This window comes from Dromiciops gliroides, chromosome 1 (assembly GCF_019393635.1).
Source record: "Dromiciops gliroides isolate mDroGli1 chromosome 1, mDroGli1.pri, whole genome shotgun sequence".
Taxonomy (NCBI): Eukaryota; Metazoa; Chordata; class Mammalia; order Microbiotheria; family Microbiotheriidae; genus Dromiciops; species Dromiciops gliroides.
In genome coordinates, this window is record NC_057861.1 from 602,568,170 (window position 1) to 602,588,288 (window position 20,119).

The window sequence follows — 20,119 nt, forward strand, 5'->3', positions numbered from 1 at the left end:
TAGAGAATGGGGGAAAGAAAGGTGATCCATTTCTTTAAGGGAAACATGCCAGCTTCTAGATAAGCTCATTGGGTAAATGATTGCTACCCCAGAACCAGAGAAAAGCTCGGATCTAAATGAGTTGGTCAGTCGTTATCCTTTGTGCCTGAATAAGATCAAAATGACACCACAATGTTGGGGTCAATTTTAATTAGTAAAAGGAGGGCATTTATTTAAATACTCACCTGCAAGTTAATAAATTTATATGGCTTATTTAAATATTGAAATGAGGATATTTAAATATGAATAGACAAAATATTTAAATAAGTAGAAGGAGACTTAAGTGAAGTAAGTGTAGGCCAAAGAATGATTTCTGGTAGTCCTCTCAATGGAGATCGTTGCTTATTTGGCACAATAATAATAAGATGAGAACAACAAAAACTACTGGCATTCCTATAACTCTCTAAGGTTTGCAAATGTTTACATATGCTATCTTTGTTTTTTCTTTTCCTTTTTTTTTTGGTGAGGCAATTGGGGTTAAGTGACTTGCCGAGGGTCACACAGCTAGTAAGTAAGTGTTAAGTGTCTGAGGCCAAATTTGAACTCAGGTCCTCCTGAATCCAGGGCCAGTGCTCTATCCACTGCGCCACCTAGCTACCCCTATATGCTATCTTTGTGAGGGGAGGTGCTGATATTATCCCCATTTTCCAGGTGAGGAAACAGACAAAGAGACAAGAGGTTAATTAAGTGATTTGCCTAGGGTCCTACAACTCCCATGTATCTATGGTGGGATTCAGACTTGCCTCTTCTTAATTCCAAGTCCAATGTTTTTAGCTACCTCAAATCCATTTGAGGAACACACAGAGGAGGATCCCAGTCTGGGATGAGGAGGGAGTGTGGGATTCAGGTTCTTAGGTACGATCTCACTTTCTCCATCCTTTGTAGCATCCAAGTGAAGTTTCCTCATATGCTTTAGATTTGGCAGGAGTAGAAGGGGTGGGCAAAGGTATTTATTTGGAAGAGAACTTGGATCTTTCTGAAAGATAGCTGAATAAAAAGCAGGTGCCAGATTCTCTCCTCTCAAAGCATGAACTCTTAGGAATTTGGTGATTAAATGTGACAAATAGAGATGGCTGGTGGTGTGACTATTATGGTCTACCTTGCCTTCTTTTTCTTGCTTCCTATTTTTGTCTCCTCCTCATCTCCCATCTTCATCTTCCACACTTGTACCTTGCTGTTAGAGTATTGCGGTTTTTCCTTCTCTCTGGCCTTTGTGTGTTTGTTGCCTGGGACCTGTGATCCTCTAGTGATCACTATTCTTAATTTTTGGCACAGAACATTTGAAAGACTTGCAGAAGAACTATGGCAAACTCCAGCAGGACATACTTCAATTTCAGAAGAACCAGACCAACCTGGAGAGGAAATTCTCTTATGATCTGTAAGTGTGTTTATCAACTGCAAGCACAGTTGTTGTTTGAAATTCGGAAGCAATTTTTTTTTTTTGAAAAGTCGCAGGACAGAGAAAGAAATTGGCAGCATACATAGTCTTGCCAATCCATTTGATTATAGCTAGAGTGCAGAAAGAAATGGTAGTATGTTTCATCATGAGTCTTCTGAAGTCTCAGTTGATCCTTGTGCTAATCAGAGTTCTTAAGTGTTTCAAACTTGTTTGTCGTTACAATATTGTTGTGGATGAAGCATTCGCTCAGTTTTGCTCACCTCTCTCTATATTAGTTCATACAAGTTTTGCTGGATTTCTCTGAAGCCATCCCCTTCTTCATTTCTTACAGTACAGCGCTATACCATTACATTCATATACCATAATTTTTGTTCCCCCATTCCTCAATCAGTGGGCACTCCGGTTTCCGGTTCTTTGCCACCACAAAAAGAGCTGCTATGAACATTTGCATACATATGGCTCCTTTCCCTTTCTTTGATCTCTTTGGGGAAATGTAGACCTAGTAGTAGCTTTGCTGGGTCAAAGGGTATGCACAATTTTATAGCCCTTTGGGCATAGTTCCAAATTGCTTTTCAGAATGACTGAAAACTGGTTTCCTTTGAAATCCTCAGTATTTTATTTTTGTTGAGGCATTTGGGGTTAAGTGACTTGCCCAGGGTCAGATTTGAACTCAGGTCTTCCTGAATCCAGGGCCAGTGCTCTATCCACTGCACCACCTAACTGCCTGTATTTCATTTTATTTTAAAACATTCTGAGAAAAGGGCCCATAGGCTTCACTAGAGTTAGAAATGAGTCCATATTACAGAAAAGTGCCTTGTCTTAGGCACTGTAGGGTACATAATGATTGATCCATTCAATACATCCAGGTTCTATGATTGTCATGGTGTTGAGGAATGACTTAACCTTTCTCAGCCTCAATTTTCTCATCTGTAAAATGGGGGTAATAGTAACACCTATCTCCCAGGTTGTTGTGAGGATCAAATGAGTTAACATAAGTGAAGTACTTTGCAAAACTTAGTGCTTTATATAAATATTTTGGTATTTAATATTGATATTGATCCTTTGATATTAAGTCATACTGCCTTTTATTGCTTAAAGCTTCAATTCTGGGGGCAGCTAGGTGGCACAGTGGATAAAGCACCGGCCCTGGAGCCAGGAGGACTGAGTTCAAATCCGGCCTCAGACACTTGACACTTACTAGCTGTGTGACCCTGGGCAAGTCACTTAACCCTCATTGCTTCCCCCCCCCCACACCCCGCCAAAGCTTCAATTCTTAACCACAAAAATACATCCCAAACATTTTGATCAGAATAAATCTTAATCCATTGATGTGTTAGTGAAAACTTGCCCAGCAGATAAGCAATGAAGTTGCATTTTTTATATTGGTAAAGGCTGGTCTTCCAGTGAACACTTCAGCAGTACCTTTTGGATTTAAATAAGGAAGCACCTGTATTCTTCCCCAGTCACCATACTTAGCTCAAGGAGTTGTATACAATGGTCTTTGCTGTTATACATTCTTCCTCACTCCCTTCTCCCTCTCTGTCTCCATCTCCCTGTGTGTATCTGTGTTCTGTGTCTTTCTGTCTGTCTTTCTTTTACTTACCACACCCATACCCCTTGTTTTAAGACTCAACAGGTCTGTGCAGGAAAAGCCAATGAATGTAGAGGTAGAGAACTCACCCCATCTTCTCTGTCTCTCTGTCTCTCTGTTTCTCTTTCTCTCATTCTCTCGCTCTCGCTCTCGCTCTCGCTCCCACTCCCACTCTCTCTCTCTCTCTCTCTCTCTCTCTCTCTCTCTCTCTCTCTCTCTCTCTCACACACACACACACACTCTCTCCCTCTTTACCTCCAAATGGAATTTCTTTTGATTTACTGCTCAGAATGTACTCTGCTTCACTTAATAGATGTTTTTGCCTGAGAAACTGTGTAAGCTATTCTCTCTCTCTCTCTCTCTCTCTCTCTCTCTCTCTCTCTCTCTTTCTTTCTTTCTTTCTTTCTTTTTTTTTTGATGTGCTTCTCTTAAAGAAGACACTGTACCTGCCTTGAAGGAGTTTAGAGGATCACAGAGGGAAATAAAACATAAACCCAAATAACTTTATAGTTATAAATCAGTGATCCAAAATGAGGTATGAGTATAAGGAGGTGTATATAAATGTATGAATACAGAACACTAGGAAACTTCAGGTTTAAAGAAGGATGGGTTTTTATAGTTGGAGCTATTGGGACTATTGAAAGTGCTTAAATTATCTCCCAAATGATTTCTTTTTCATTTGTGCCTCCCCGTGTACTGGGAGGGGGAAGGGGTGGGTTGTGCACCTAGTGGGCTTCCCATCCAGTTCATTGCTACTCTAATAGGCTCCTCTCTCTTTTTTTTTTTTTTTTAGTGAGGCAATTGGGGTTAAGTGACTTGCCCAGGGTCACACAGCTAGTAAGTATTAAGTGTCTGAGGCCGGATTTGAACTCAGGTACTCCTGAATCCAGGGCTGGTGCTTTATCCACTGCGCCACCTAGCCGCCCCTAATAGGCTCCTCTCTTAGGCGGAAGCAGTATTAAAATTGAACTTAGTGCAGACACTCATCAGTTTAGTGCTCAGTAACTCAGAACTCTTGAGCTCAAGGTCCACCACCCTTAGCTTCTGACCCCTAGCTGGGATTGCAAGCATTTGCCATCACAGTGAGCCTTCATGCTTTTTTCTCCCATACCGAGATGAAATCAGCTGAGTGATCAAGAGCTATTACTGGTGGTATATGTTATGATGTGATGCCATATGATGGTTAACATACTCATTTAAGCATCAATTTTTTTTAATACTTTCTACTGATCATTTGTTATACTTTTTCATAGCATACACTGAACCTGTAGTAGAATAGTCACAATATCTAATGACTTTAGAGGCACGGTGGATGGAGTACTGGACTTGGATGCAAGAAGACCTAAACTCAAAATCAGCCTCAGACACTTAACTAGCTACATCACCTCAGGCCGGTCACTTCACTGCTGCCTACCCCAGTTTCCTCATCTATAAAATGGGGATAATGGCACTGCCCAACCTCCCAGAGTTGTGAAGATCCAGTGAACACATATTTATAAAACACTGTACAAACCTTCAAGTGCTATATAAATGTTAGCTGTAATATTCTGCACATTTCACAAATTAGTTCCTTTTAACCAAAAGTAGGTGTTGGGGCAGCTAGGTGGCACAGTGTATTAAAGCACTGGCCCTGGTGTCAGGAGGCCCTGAGTTCAAAACCGGCTTCAGACACTTGACACGTACTAGCTGTGTGACCCTGGGCAAGTCACTTAACCCCAGTTGCGCCCCCCCCCCCCAAATAAATAAATATAATTAAACGAAGAAACAAGAAAACCAAAAAGTAGGTCTCTGGGCCTTTAGGAAACACAAGCTAAATCAGGGACCTGTATTAGGGACTCCTCAGAATTCCTCCTGGCTATCTATTTAGAGCACAGAATATATTGGCAAGCCTGTATAGCTGGTTTGATGCAAATGCCTGATTTAATTCTAGGCTCTCTTTGCCTTTGGAATGTTTGAAGGGCAAGGATAGAATACTCTTATACTTATTCACCATCGGGCTAACACTGATATTGCACTTTAAGGTTTTGCAAAGAGTTTTATATACATTATCGTATTTGACCGTCACAGCAACCCTGGGAGGTAGGGGTAGAGTAGGGGCTGTCATTGTTCCCATTTGATAGTTGGGAAACATGAGGCGTGGAGAGATGAAGTTGTTTGCCCAGGATCACATAGCTAGTAAGCCTCCGAGGCAAGATTCAAACTCAGGTCTTCCTGGATTCAAGTCCAGCATTCTACTCTCTTAGCTGCCAGGCTCTAGCCCTGAGCTCCTATGTAGAAATGTCATTTATTTATGTGTACTATTAAGTGTTTGTCTTATCTCTTTTATTAGACTCTAGTATCAGAGGGAAAGGGTAGCTAGGTGAAGTCATGGTGCATAGAACGCAGGGTCTGGAGTCAGGAAGACTTAAGTCCTTCCTTCCTTCCTTCCTTCCTTCCTTCCTTCCTTCCTTCCTTCCTTCCTTCCTTCCTTCCTTCCCTCCTTCCCTCCTTCCCTCCTTCCCTCCTTCCCTCCTTCCCTCCTTCCCTCCTTCCCTCCTTCCCTCCTTCCCTCCTTCCCTCCTTCCCTCCTTCCCTCCTTCCCTCCTTCCCTCCTTCCCTCCTTCCCTCCTTCCCTCCTTCCCTCCTTCCTTCCCTCCTTCCTTCCCTCCTTCCTTCCCTCCTTCCTTCCATCCATCCATCCACAGGGCAATGATGGTTAAGTGACTTGCCCATGGTCACACAGCTAGTACATGTCAAGTGTCTGAGGCTGGATTTGAACTCAGGTCCTCCTGAATCCAGGGCTGGTGCTTAATCCACTGCACCACCTAGCTGCCCCAAGAATTTCTCAAGTTCTTAAAACACTTCCATATGTGCTGAGGTAAATATTTCAGTTAAATGACTGATTATAAGATTGAGCAATTGAGCAGAGAGTAGTCAGATGACCCCCAGAACTAGTTGTCTATGAATCGGGAAAAAAGGTATTTTATATCAATACCACACAGGGAACAGACATAGATGAATTATTTCCCAAGGTCACATAGCTAATCAATAACTCAGACAGAAGCAGGCCTTTGTTCTAAAAATGTGGGTTTCTGGGTAATCAGACTTGGCTTATTTTAGAACACAATGAATTTCTAGTTCATGAAATAGTTACACACTTAGTAATGTCATTTAATTGTTTCCAACACATATCCTGACCTAACTTAAGTATTATCTTCATGCAAAAGTACCTTACAGGCAGAAGAAAAAAACTGTGTGCTAAATAAAAATTCATTTAGATCATAAATTTAATAACTATCAATAAAACGAAATAATTATGTGGACATACAAAATAAAGAATTAAAAATATTACATAAACCTTAATGTTTCACCAAGTTGAACCTGGTGAATTAACAAACAAAAGTAATATTTTTTTCCCTGAACTTCCTCAGGTCAATGTGAAGTTTTACAACCTTTGGCTTTGCTTTCTCTTTCCCTCCCCCTCTCCCACCTCTCAGTTCTCCTCTCCTGCCTTCATAAGAGCAGACTGAGTTTTGATAGGTAGATAATTCTGGGTTCATGGCTTATGCTTATTAGTTTTGGAAAGCTTTTTTATTGCTTGTATATCTCTTGTCCCTGCAAAATTTGCTGTGCTCTTGATTACTCTTTCTTGGTAAGTGATTCATACATTCATTTTTTTTCTTTTTTTCCTTTTTTGCTGGGCCATGAGGGTTAAGTGACTTGCCCAGGGTCACACAGCTAGTAAGTGTCAAGTGTCTGAGGCTGGATTTTAATTCAGGTCCTCCTGAATCCAGGGCCAGTGCTTTATCCACTGCACCACCTAGCTGCCCCCCGTACATTCAGTTTTGAAGCTTGCATTTGTTTTTCTCTTATTGGTATATAGTTCTGGACTCACAAATGCTACACCTGGGTCCCCTTTGGGTCACTCTCTGTTCAGATCTCCAGCTTCAGCCTCCATCCAGTGTATTCATTCTCTCAGAGATCAAAGCAGATTTGGCATGAAATAATCAGCAGAAGAGGTTTTGTTTTGGTGAGGCAATTGGGGTTAAGTGACTTGCCTAGGGTCACACAGCTAGTAAGTGTTAAGTGTCTGAGGCTGGATTTGAACTCAGGTCCTCCTGATTCCAGGGTTGGTGCTCTATCCAATTCACCACCTAGCTGCCCCCAGAAGAGTTTTTAACAAAGCAGAATAGTGACGTAAATAAGGAGGAACAATTCCTTCACACACACAAGGACACATTCTACCATGGAAGAGAGGATACCAATGGCCTTGGAAGACTTGTGTTGCATGGCTTGCTTTTCTGACTCTTCTCTTTGATTCTACAACTTGTCACTTGGTGCTTCCCCACACAGGAGGAAGCTGGGCTACTTCCTCCACTGTTCCTACTGTTCGTTGGTAATGTTTCTCAGCTCAGCTGCTGTTGCTATCTGTTGTATCTTCACAGAACTATCTCTATGAGGCAGCTTCTTCCCATCCAGAGAGTTTTTTATAGGTCTTTTGTTAACCATTCTTAGATCTGCTTCAACTTTTTTATGAGTCAGTTATAGCTACCTCTAGCCAGGATAGTAAGAGTTATTCCAGTTAAATGTTTTCCTTCCCTCCCTTCCTTCCCTCCTCCCTTCCTTCCTCCCTACTTTCTTCCCTCCTTTCCTCCCTCCTAGGTATGATAAATCTTGGGTTTTTCATTTTCTGGATCCTATCCATTTGTTATTTTTATTTATACTTCACCAGGTTGTTGCTTGGTCACTTTGGGAACATTTTATTTGATTTCCTATAATACAATGTTCAGGTTCTTTTGTTTTTCTTAAATTTCTGGGATGTGAGTAATTCTGAAATTGCTGCATCACAGTCTGAATCTGTCACTTGGAACTACATATTTTCTAATAATTTGGATAATTCAGAGATTTCTTTGAGCTCCTCTCTATTTTCTACCTGTTCTGCATTGTATGAAGTTATGTATAGTAATTTCTCTCTCTCTCCCTCCCTCCCCCTGCCCCTCTCACACACACACCCTTGTTTTTTGGCATCATTTAATTCTTTTAGGTGGGGCATTGAGGGTTAAGTGACTTGCCCAGGGTCACACGACTAGTTAAGTGCCAAGTGTCTGAGGCCAGATTTGAACTCAGGTCCTCCTGAATCCAGGGCCTGTGCTTTATCCACTCCACCACCTAGCTGCCCCATGCATCATTTAATTCTAGTTTGATTTATTCTATGATTTTTATTGGGCTTATCTCATGATCTCTTATTAGACTCAGGATTTCCTTATGAGTGTCAATTCTTGGTCAGCTTCTTTAAGTGTGTTCCTTATCCATTTGAAGACATATCTTGGAATATCTTGAATGGTTTCTTTGTCTGTCTTTGTTGTTTTTAGTACTTTAGCTTATTTAGTTGTTCTGTAGCATTTTAAATTTTATTGGTGCTCTTTCTTTTTGTGTGCTTTTTACTTGTGTTGTCTGATGTGTGTTCTGTGTGTGTGTGTGTGTGTGTGTGTGTGTGTGTGTGTGTGTTCCAGACATATTTCTTCTCTATATTTATCTTTTTGTGGCCTATGTGAGGAGTAACCTGACTCCCAAGTTGCTGTCATGCCATCTTGGATCACTAGTAGATTTTTGAGGTGGATTTCATGGTTGGAACAGAAAAGTACATAAGCTCATCTAATATTATTCCTTAATGATGGATTGTTGTTGTGTTTTGTTGTTTTTTGTACTTTCCTTTTGGACTGTTTTCCTCCTAAAGGAACCAGTGCATCAACCAGATGAAAGAGTTGAAGGAACAGTGTGAAGAAAGGCTAGAAGAAGTCACTAAAAAAGGGAATGAAGCTCCAGCTTCCAGAAACCTCAGTGAGAAAAATGATCCAAACAATCAGGTAAGTCTGTACTTCATCTGTCATGATTCTGATCAATACATTCCCTTGGCATTTTCTGCCTTTTTTCTTTTAGTTTTCTGCTTCCCCATAAACCACAGTGGCCCTAGTCTGTTCTTGTTAACTCAGTACCTTGGGCACTGGATCAAGGGAGCCTAGCCCTTTTTGAGTTTCTGTCATTTGACAAGTTTGTGGCATGGTGCAGTAGAAGGAACTCTGAACTTGGAATCAGAGGACCCGAGTTCTGGGGACAGCTAGGTGGCGCAGTGGATAGAGCATCAACCCTGGATTCAGGAGTTCCTGAGTTCAAATCTGGACTCAGACGCTTGATACTCGCTGTGTGACCTTGGGCAAGCACTTAACCCTCATTGCCCACGCGCCCCCCCCCCCCCAAAAAAAAAAAAAACCACAAAACCCACCAAAATCCAAAAAACCTGCAGAGGACCTGAGTTTAGCCCGCAGTCTGGTTACTCGCTAGCTGTGTGACTTTGAACAAGTCACTTTACTCAGTCAATAAACTTTTATTAAGCACCAAATGTGTTCCAGGCATTGCTGTGCTGAGTGCTGAGGATGCATAGAAAGGCAGTGGACAGTCTGTTCTCTCAAGGAGTTCATACTCTAATGGGGAAGACAACATGCAAATGACTATGTACAGACAAGATTCATAGAGGATAAATCAGAGATAATAACAATAGGAAGGCACTAGTTTAAGGGGATTAGGAAAAATTACCTGGGAAAAGTAGAAAGTAGAATTTTAGGGGGGACTTGAAGGAAGTCAGGGAAGGTAGGAGGGTGGTGAGCATTTGAGGCATGGGGACCCATGAAGATGCACAGACAGAAAAGGAAAAGCAAGGAGGCTGGTATCACTGGACTGCAGGTTACACGATGGCATTGAAGGCAGGAGAAGATTAGAAATTTTGTGGGGAGGGGCAGCTAGGTGGCACAGTGGATAGAGCACTGGCCCTGGATTCAGGAAGACCTGAGTTCAAATCCAACCTCAGACACTTGACACTTACTAGCCGTGTGACCTTGGGCAAGTCACTTGACCTCATTGCCCCATTAAAGAAAAAAAGAAAGAAAGAAATTTTGTGGGGAGGGGGAGGTGATGAAGGTCTTTGAATGCCAAACAAAATTTAATATTTGATCCTGGAGGTAATAAGGAACTACTCTGGCTTTGCTCAATGGAGGAGTAACATAGTTGGACCTGCACATTGGGAAGATCACTTTGATGGCTGAGTGGAGGATAGATTGGAGTGGGGAGAGAATTGCCACAGGCAGACCCACCAGAAGGTTCTTGTAGTAGTCAAGATGTAAGGTGATAAGGACCTGTACCAAGGTGGTGGCAGTGTTAGAGGAGAGAAGGGAACATACAACAGAGATGTTGTGAAGGTGAAATTGTCAGGCTTTGTCAACAGATTTAATATAAGGGGTGACAGAGGGCGGATAATCAAGGACGACTCATTGGTTTGGGAGACTGGGAAGATGGTGGTACCCATCAGAAAGTTTGGAAGCTTTGGAACAGGGAAGGATTTGGGAGAAAAATGAGTTTGGTTTTGGCCATGCTGATTTTATGATGTTCATGGATCATCCAGTTTGAGAGATCCAGTAAAGTGTTGATGTTAGACTGGAGATCACAGCATAGAGGTTCCAGTATTTTACTGTTCTGGAACTCAATTTCTTCATCTCTAAAAAAATGAGATTGTTGCATTTAAATTGATATTACATATGAATTTTAACTTCTCAAATGAGGTAAGGGATGTTCTGAGAGCAAAAATGAGGTGTGGAATATGGTAAAAATTTCAAAGGCTCATCAGGTTTTTCAAGAAGGTGATGGACAGTGTTTAGCAAGAACTAAAATCATCTAAAACTTTTTTTTAAAAATTAGGTAATCCTTCCATCAAATCCAAATGCCATTAAACCTACTTGCCTGGAGTGACCCAAGTTTTATCTAGCGCAGAATATTTCCAAGTTTCTAATATAGTTAGATTTTCCTTCTGTGATTTCATGGGTTTGTAGAACAAACCTAGAGAGATCTCAGAAGCCATTTACTCCAGCCCCTTCATTTTACAGATGGGGAAACTGAGACCCAGGGAGGTGAAGTGATCTGGCCTTACATAGTGAGAGTCAGAAGTGATATTTGAACCCATGTTCTCCAAATCTAGAACCAGAGCTCCTCCCACCATATCATGCCACCGTGTTCAGTTATCTCTATCTTAGAGTTTTCTGGTCCTAAAACATATTCTAGCTTGACCCATAAGATGTTATCTCATCTTGAAAGCCATTCCCTTATTCAGGGTAAGTAGTAATTTGTGAATGATTAAAAAGGATTCCTTGCTTAACTCATTTTTCACCGTAGGGGAAGGCAAATTGCTCTTTAAAAACTAGAACAATATAAAGACCTGGTGGAATTGATCAATTCTGGTACAAATCCAATCTTATAATAACCAAGATAGCATCATAGTTCTTTGGTGCTGTTGGAATTTTTGTTGTGTTGAATAGCTTTTAAAATATGTGGACCATTTTTTCATATGAGAAAGGGTTTTTGTGATATAAATTATACTTATTTAGATAGCTGGTTTACAAGCTCTCGGTCTTTCATGACTCATAAGTTAATCCCAGCCGGTTCTTTAGGGTTATCAGAATTCAGGCTAGTCTTTTCTGTTTCTGAAGGATTTTGTGGTTTCTGATTCTGTTGTTATCACTGTAGAGTTTTATATCAAATTTGACACGTGATGGACCCTTAGAATTTTAGAGTTGAAAGTACCTTAACTGTTACTCAGTTTAATTTCTCCCAAAAGCATGAATCTTTTCTACAATTTTCTTGAAAATTCAAAGGATAGAGAGCTAGGTGCCATGTCCTCCCCACCAAAAGTGCCTTGTGTTTACTTTGTATATCTTTTGGTTTTGCTTCTGTGTATACTTGTTGTTTCCCCCAATAGATTTTACATTCCTTGAGGGCAGGGATTGTTTAATTCTCTCTTTGCATCTTTAGCACCTCAGGCACAGTGCCTGGCACATGGTGGTGTGGTTAATAAATTAATAAATGCAATTTATGTGATTGTGGGTGTTTTAGCTAGCCATCAGTGAGCCAGAGCAAAAGCAACATGAATCGGAACTGAAGGATGTAGAAGTGCAGCATGAGAATGGAAATACAATTCCTGAAGGACCCATCTCTCCTTCTGAGAAGATCCCAAATGTGATGAGACAAGAAGAAAAAGGAGGTAAATTGGATCTAAACAATTAGGTGTCTCCTAACCCTGTTCAGTTAAAAACAAACGTAAGTCCCCAGCAACCAAGTGGAAAGAAACTAGGGCATAGTTATTTGGTGCAGGCTCTTGTCTCCACAGTATACAGGATGGATTCCACTTTCTTTTGTGACTTCTTCCCATAAGTCTACAGTGAAGTAGGGCAACTTATTCTTGGAACAAGGAGCAGGTTGTATCTTAATCAGGTCACAAAGATGGGAAAAAAAGATGACTTTGGGCATAAATCTTGTTAGAAGGTAGATAGTCAGGGCAGCTAGGTGGCACAGTGAATAGAGCACTGGCCCTGGAGTCAGGAGGATCTGAGTTCAAATCCGGCCTCAGACACTTAACACTTACTAGCTGTGTGACCCTGGGCAAGTCACTTAACCCCCCCCCCCCCAAAAAAAGAAGGTAGATAGTCCCATTTAGGGTCTCAATCATTACTGAGGCTACATTGATTGGGTACCTGACTATTAGAGAAGAGTGTTGTTGTGCATTGAAAAACAATATATATGAAGAATTCCTAGAAACATAAGAAGACTTATATGAATTGATCCAGAGTAAAGTAAGCAGAACCAGGTAGATAGTATGCATAATGAAAACAACAGTATAGGTAGAAAGACTATAAAATGGAATTGAACACAATGGAATCATTATAACTAAATGTGACTAGAAAGAGGTGTTGAGAAAATTCATTTCTGTCCTTGTTTTGTAGACATGGGACATTATGTATACTCTCAGACTCCCTACATATATTGGTTAGTTTTGCCAGAGTGCTTCCTCCCCTTCATCACCCCAACTTTTTATAATTGTTTGTTCCAAAGGATGATTTGTTGTGTAGGCGAGGAGAAAGGAAAACATTCAGAAATGAGGGTGATTTTAAAAAGGTGTCAATAATTTTAAAAAATTGTTAAAAATAATATTAATGGGGCCATTAGAAAAAAAAATTAATGTGGCCAACCTATTCCCTAGAATTGACTGATTTTTTAGGTGGCCACTCTCTGGTCGTTCCCAAATGTATTTTGCTCAGTCAGAAGTGATTGGAAAAAGAACAAAACACAAAACTAGCTAAGATGTTCACCTCACTTATGGGCAAGTTACTTTGAGTAGTGGAGACCAAACAGTTCTCCAAAACTAACAATGGAAAAATCCTAGGTCCAGAAAAGGGTGTGTGACATCTCCCTTTTCTTCCCCTGGGTATGCAGAAAAGACAGACTTAATGGTGTAAAGAGTGCCTGGATCTGAACTCACTGAGAAGGCTGTGTGAGGTGAAGGTGGGGTGGGGATTGGATTTGTCTACCAACAAACTGTGTTCTTCCTGCAGAGACCAATAACATCTTGACTCCCAGTGAAGAGGAGGCTCAGAATGAGAACCAGGGAGGTGAGATTTTGTCTCCAGAGCCAGGCAGAGAGCAGAACTCCAACAATAAAAGAAAAGAGAGCACTGAACTCGGAGAATCTCTCCAGACCCAAAATGGGCCTGGTGGCCTTCTGCTCAGCCAGGAAAATCGTGAAGCTGATGAGCCAGAGAGGGATGAGCTCGTCATTAGGGAAGATGAACAACGGGGTGAGCAGGATGGTGCTCAAGATGGTAAGTAAAGAGGCTTTCTGGGTAAGGCTTAGGCTGGCATCTCTTCACCCAGGAACAGGCTCTTCTTTTCCTTATGGTAATGGATTCTGTGAATTTTTCAGAGCATGTGTTCACATATTGGTGGTTCCCCAGGAAGGAAGGAAGCAAGCAAGCAAGATTTTATTGAGTGTTTACTATATGCCGGGCATTAAACTAAGTGCTAGGACACAGATACAAACCAAAAAGACTGTCATTCCCTGCCCTCAAGGAGCTTACATTCTTTTTCTTTTTTGCAGGGAAATGAGGGTTAAGTGACTTGCCCAGGGTCACACAGCTAGTAAGTGTCAAGTGTCTGAGGTTGGATTTGAACTCAGGTCCTCCTGAATCTAGGGCCAGTGCTTTATCCACTGTGCCACCTAGCTGCCCTAGGAGCTTCCATTCTAGTGGGAAAGACAAGGAAGAGTGAGCTGAAAACTGAAGAAAGGGTGGGACTGGGACAGGGAAAGACTAGTAGGGGAGAGGGCTTAGAAAATTTCAGCCTGGTATACCAAAAGCTAAGGTAGTAAGCAGATAAGCATTGAGGGAAAGTGATCGGGGGCACTTCATGCAACATCAATGGGACTCTTGTGGTGGCGGCAGTGTTGGTTGTTCTTAATAACGATAGCGATGTGGTGAACTTGACTCTGTTGAGTTTTCTAAGCTTTCTTTTTGTTTTTTGTTTTTTGTTTTGGCAATGAGGGTTAAGTGACTTGCCCGAGGTCACACAGCTAGTAAGTGTCTGAGGCCGGGTTTGAACTCAGGTCCTCCTGAATCCAGGGCCAGTGCTCTATCTACTGTGCCACCTAGCTGCTCTCTCTAAGCTTTCTTTTTAAGTATTAATTCAACCCTGTCCAGTGGTATGCTGTGTTACGGGCACATGTTCTTAGTTTTCAAATTTTGATTTATTATATTTTAATCCAATTGCCATTTAAAAATGTAGTATGGTTTTACTGTGTCGCTCTCTTACTCAAAAACCTTATAAATTCCCTATTGCCTATAGGATAAAATTCAAATAGCTTAGATTTGCATTTAATGTTCCTCCCAGTCTGTCTTTCCACCCTTATTTTAACCTTGCTCCTCCTTCCCACATTCTCTATGCCCAAACCAAACTGATTTATTCTTCTCAGTCAGATCCTGTCCCACTGCTTTGTATTTGCATAGGCTGTACCCCATGCCTAGAACAGTCTTCTTCCGCACCTTTTCACAAGTGTTACAGAGGATCACAGATTTAGAACTGGAAGAGAGACCTCAGGGGTGATTTAGAATGTTCTTGTGTCATTTCAGTTATATTCAACTCTTCAAGACCCCATTTTGGGTTTTTTTTTGGCAAAGATACTGGAATGTTTTACCATTTCCTTCTCTAGCTCATTTTACAGATGAGGAACTGAGGCAAACAGGGTTAAGTGACTTGCCCAGGGTCACACAGCTAGTACATGTCTGAGGCCAGATTTGAACTAAGGAAGATGAGTCTTCCTGTATTATAGTTTAGTGGCTCCTCTTTCTATTTGAGTTTGTCACCATTGGGTTCATTGACCTCCAAGATTCCTTTTGTCTCTAGATCTTTGATCCAATATCTAGTTTTAAATCTCTTCTTTTTAGAGAAAACGAAGACCTAGAGAGAAGAGATTTGTTGATAGTCCCACAGGGAGTAAGGAGAGAGATCTTGAACCTAGGTCCTTGGACATAAAATCCAGTTCTCTTCCCATTTGACTAGGTTGCCCTTTTTAATTGAATTGGGTTGATGAGAAATAGTCTGTTTTTTAGGTGGAGAATTGGGTTTGAGCACAGGGGCTGCAGCTACATCTTAAGTAATAACCAAGTTATTTAGAAAACCAGAACAGCATAAGATGTAACCCCTTCTTCCCCACCTCACCCCATCCTAACCTGAGTATTTAATACAAGTAGATGCACTTCATTCTCTTTACATTTGCAAGTGTCTTAATTTATATCATGAGCCAATCAGGCAAAGACAGTTTAATCCTATGCTTTGTATAGATTTCTAACCACCAGTGGTCACCCACTGTTAATGACAGGTGACTTGGGTTGACTGTAGAGTCTGACTTGAAGCCAGGAAAGACCCAGATTTGATCCCATCATCAGGACAGTAAAAATGTGACTGTAGGCAAGTTACCTAATTATCTGAACCTGAGTTCCCTCTCATATAAAATTAAGATAACACCTGTAATACCTATCTCATGTTTATGGAAAACCTTTCTCTAGATGCAGATAGTGTCTTCTTTCGTATGTCCATTGCTTTTTCCCTTATCAGAATATAAGTACCTTGAGTGCAAAGACTATCTGAGTTTTTATATTTATATCCCTAGCACCTAGTCCAGTGTTTGGTGTCAAGAAAGCACTTAATAAGTACTTGTTCATTCATTCATTCATTCATTCATTTGAAGAGCTAAAGTAAACAATGAATAATTATTTTTGCTGCAAAGCTCTTTGTAATTTTGCCAAGTAGTTTAGCAATGTCATGCATGGGGTACATTACATGCTAGTAGGCCAACAGTGGCCTGTTCAATCCAGGAAAGACATATCTGCTGTAATGACTGAATTTTTTTTGTTGGTTTTTTCCTTTTGTGTTCAAAGTATACATTCTTCTTCTTCTTCTTCTTTTTTTTTTTTTGGTGAGGCAATTGGGGTTAAGTGACTTGCCCAGGGTCACACAGCTAGTAATTGTTAAATGTCTGAGGCTGGATTTGAACTCAGGTCTTCCTGAATCCAGGGCCGGTGCTCTATCCACTGTGCCACCTAGCTGCACACATTCTTTTAACAGACATTTATTAAACTCCTACTACATACAGATATTATGGTGGTAGGGTGCTGATGGAGATACAAAGTCTTGATAAGACACGATCCTTACCCTCATGCAGCTTACATTCTAGTAAGGGGACAAGACTCTAGCTCATATATAACTATAATCTATTTACATAATGAAGACATTAGAGAGGAACTGAGCAAAGTATTCTGTGATTACATTTAGTGGAATCATTTGGTAAGAAGTTCTAGTGTCTGGAGGTGAGGCCCTAGGCTTTTGACTGTATCTGGTTGTGGAAGATGAGGTTTGATTCATGCATGTCTAGGTCAGTTATTAAGGGCTTCTACCACCTTGATTCTAACCCTGCGCTACCACCCCCATGTTGTAGTTGATATAGTGACTAGCTAATGTGTATAGATAGCTAATATAGCTATTTTTGGGGGGCGGGGGGGCAATGAGGGTTAAGTGACTTGCCCAGGGTCACACAGCTAGTAAATGTCAAGTATCTAAGGCCGGATTTGAACTCAGGTCCTCCTGAATCCAGGGCTGGTGCTTTATCCACTGCATCACCTAGCTGCCTCCAAATAATATAGCTAATTTTGATGGTATGACTAATAACCAAACAGGATTTTTCAACAAAAGGAACACTGCCAATGGGATATCTGGGATTTTTCCCCCCCTTTTAGAAACATGTATGGATCCCATCTTGACATCTTAGCTAATTCAGGGATATATATTTGTTCTCCTATTGATGGAGACCACAGGCCTCCTGCATTTCTTTCTTTCTTTCTTTCTTTCTTTCTTTCTTTCTTTCTTTCTTTCTTTCTTTCTTTCTTTCTTTCTTTCTTTCTTTCTTTCTTTCTTTCTTTCTTTCTTTCTTTCTTTCTTTCTTTCTTTCTTTCTTTCTTTCTTTCTTTCTTTCTTTCTTTCTTTCTTTCTTTCTTTCTTTCTTTCTTTCTTTCTTTCTTTCTTTTTTTTTTTGGTGAGGCAGTTGGGGTTAAGTGACTTGCCCAGGGTCACACAGCTAGTAAGAGTTAAGTATCTGAAGGTCAGATTTGAACTCAGGTCCTCCTGAATCCAGGGCCGGTGCTCAATCAACTGCACCACCTAGCTGCCCCTCCTCCTGTATTTCTTAGACTTTTTGTGAGCTCTTTTTCACTCTCCCTCCCCTCCAAATAATGTCATGTGGTGGTTGCTGCTTTGATTTTTTTGATTTCTTTCTGAATTTAGCTAGGCCAATCAACAAACAAACAAAACAACTATAACTTGTCATTGGGCCTATACCAAAAGTCTTTCCAGTATGGTAGGACTTGCTGGCCCTTACATTCCACTGAGATGACGGGAGAATATGTGATCACCACAGAGCCACAATATGTATGAGAGTAGAGTTGGAGGGTGTTTTGTTTTTTTCAGGTTTTTGTGCATTTAAATAAATGCTCAGATACCACAAATGAACAATGATCAGGGCCCAGAATTGATTTTTTTGTTTGTTTTTGTTTTTTGTTTTTGCTGAGCAATTGGGGTTAAGTGACTTGCCCAGGGTCACACAGCTAGTAAGTGTCAAGTGTCTGAGGCCGGATTTGAACTCAGGTCTTACTGAATCCAGGGCCAGTGCTCTATCCACTGCGCCACCTAGCTGCCCCTCTGTAACCTTTCTGATGGTCCGAAACCACTCTTTGCCACACATACCCATTTATCCTAAGATACATATTTCTTTGGTGATTGTATAGGGCTACTAGTTGTGGAATGTCACAATTTCTGAAGAATCAAAATCGCAGGGGACCCAAAGGGCAGTGGAAAAACATATCGCAAGCATAAGTAGGCTCCTGTATATTCTGAGTGATAGCCTGCATTCAAGAAGTTATCCCCTAGGAAATGCATTATCAGAAAAGGAGGCAGGCAGGTCATCTAGCAAGAACATGGGACAACTGCTTGCAGCTCTAGGACCCCCAAATATTGGAAGGCCTCCGGTGTGTTGAGTAGAAACTCTGTAGATGATTTATGGGAGGAGATGGTAAATGATTGCACAGGAGGAAAAGGCATGGATGGCTTGCACTATGCACCGTTGGAACAATTACACGCTTGAGCGAGATCACAGACCAATTGAAAGTAAACAAATTTAAAGAAAATGAAGCAATCTGAATGTATCCCTTTTATGTGGCTTTTATTCAGGTCTCATTTCTGGATGCTGCTTTTATTATCCCTTTACTTGCAGAAGTAGGGATGCTAAGCACCTTGAAGGATATCATTCCATACAACAATGCCCTTTATCTTTTTAAGAAAAAAGCCCGGGGCCAGCTAGATGGTGCAATGGATAGAGCACTGGCCCTGGAGTCAGGAGTACTTGAGTTCAAATCCGGCCTCAGACACTTAACACTTACTAGCTGTGTGACCCTGGGCAAGTCACTTAACCCCAATTGCCTCACTAAAAAAAAAAAAGAAAAAGAAAAGAAAAAAGCCCAACCTCCAGGCCATTTTACGTATTAATCTCTGTTTGGAGTGAATGGGACCTATTCCCAAAGAGGCAACTACTGAATGGAAATAAAGTATTTCCCAAAGTAGGGTATGCCTCTTTTCCTTAAATTGACTTTCTTCCTCAAAATATTTCTTCAATTTCTGGGTGATTTTTTTTTTTCACTGTCACCCTCACATAGAACATGACTTTTACTTTTGGGAAATTACAAATGCTGGTTTAGAGCTATATACTAAAAATTCACATACAGGATGTCCCAAAAGTATTAGTGCAACTTAAAGCCTTTTTTAAAAAATAGTACTTTTTTGTAATTCCATGTAAAGATAATTTGCAACATTCATTTTTGAGCTCCAAATTTTTCTCCATCCCTTCTTCCCTTCCCAAAGCCAGCAAGTGATCTGATACAGGTTATACATTACTATCATGTTAAACACATTCCACATTAGTCATGTTGTGAGAGACAATCAGAACAAAAGGGGAAAAAAACCCCAAGAAAGAAGAAACAAACAAAATAAAACACACAAAAAACCAACCAAAAAAAAGTGAAAATAATTTTCATTTAGACTCAATCTCCAATCTTCATTCAGACTCCATAGTTCTTTTTCTGGATGTGGAGAGCATTTTCCATCATGAATCTTTTGGCATTGTCTTGGATCATTTTATTGCTGAGAAGAGCTAAGTCTATCACAGTTGATCATTACACAATGTTGTTGATACTTTCTACAATATTCTCTTGGTTCTGCTCACTTCCCTTAGCATCAGTTCATGTAAGTCTTCCTAGGTTTTTCTGAAATCTGCTCATCATTTCTTTTTTTGTTTGTTTTTGCAGGGAAATGAGGGTTAAGTGACGTGGCCAGGGTCACACAGCTAGTAAGTGTCAAGTGTCTGAGGCCAGATTTGAACTCAGGTCCTCCTAAATCCAGGTCCAATGCTTTCTCTACTGTGCCACCTAGCTGCCCCACCCATCATTTCTTATAGCACAATAGTATTCAACTTTAAATAACAAAATTGCAGTGAGACTTTTGGATACCCTGCATATAGATTATTACAGGGTACAGTTATTACAGCCAAGAAAAAGCTGGTATTATAAGATTATTGAACAAGTAGTTTTTATTTCTCAGTATTCTATTTATAGGTAGTACATAACGATATTCCTAAC

At 40.7% G+C, this 20,119-nt stretch overlaps 1 protein-coding gene across 1 annotated transcript in view; it reads left to right on the forward strand.

The window, feature by feature from the left end:
- GOLM1 (golgi membrane protein 1) overlaps window positions 1–20,119 on the forward strand; it is a 113,412-nt gene that overhangs the window by 84,905 nt on the left and 8,388 nt on the right. The window contains exons 5-8 of the mRNA XM_043968798.1: window positions 1,315–1,417; window positions 8,746–8,875; window positions 11,946–12,093; window positions 13,442–13,708. Of these exons, the coding sequence (XP_043824733.1) occupies window positions 1,315–1,417; window positions 8,746–8,875; window positions 11,946–12,093; window positions 13,442–13,708 (648 nt within the window). The remainder of the gene's footprint in view (window positions 1–1,314; window positions 1,418–8,745; window positions 8,876–11,945; window positions 12,094–13,441; window positions 13,709–20,119) is intronic.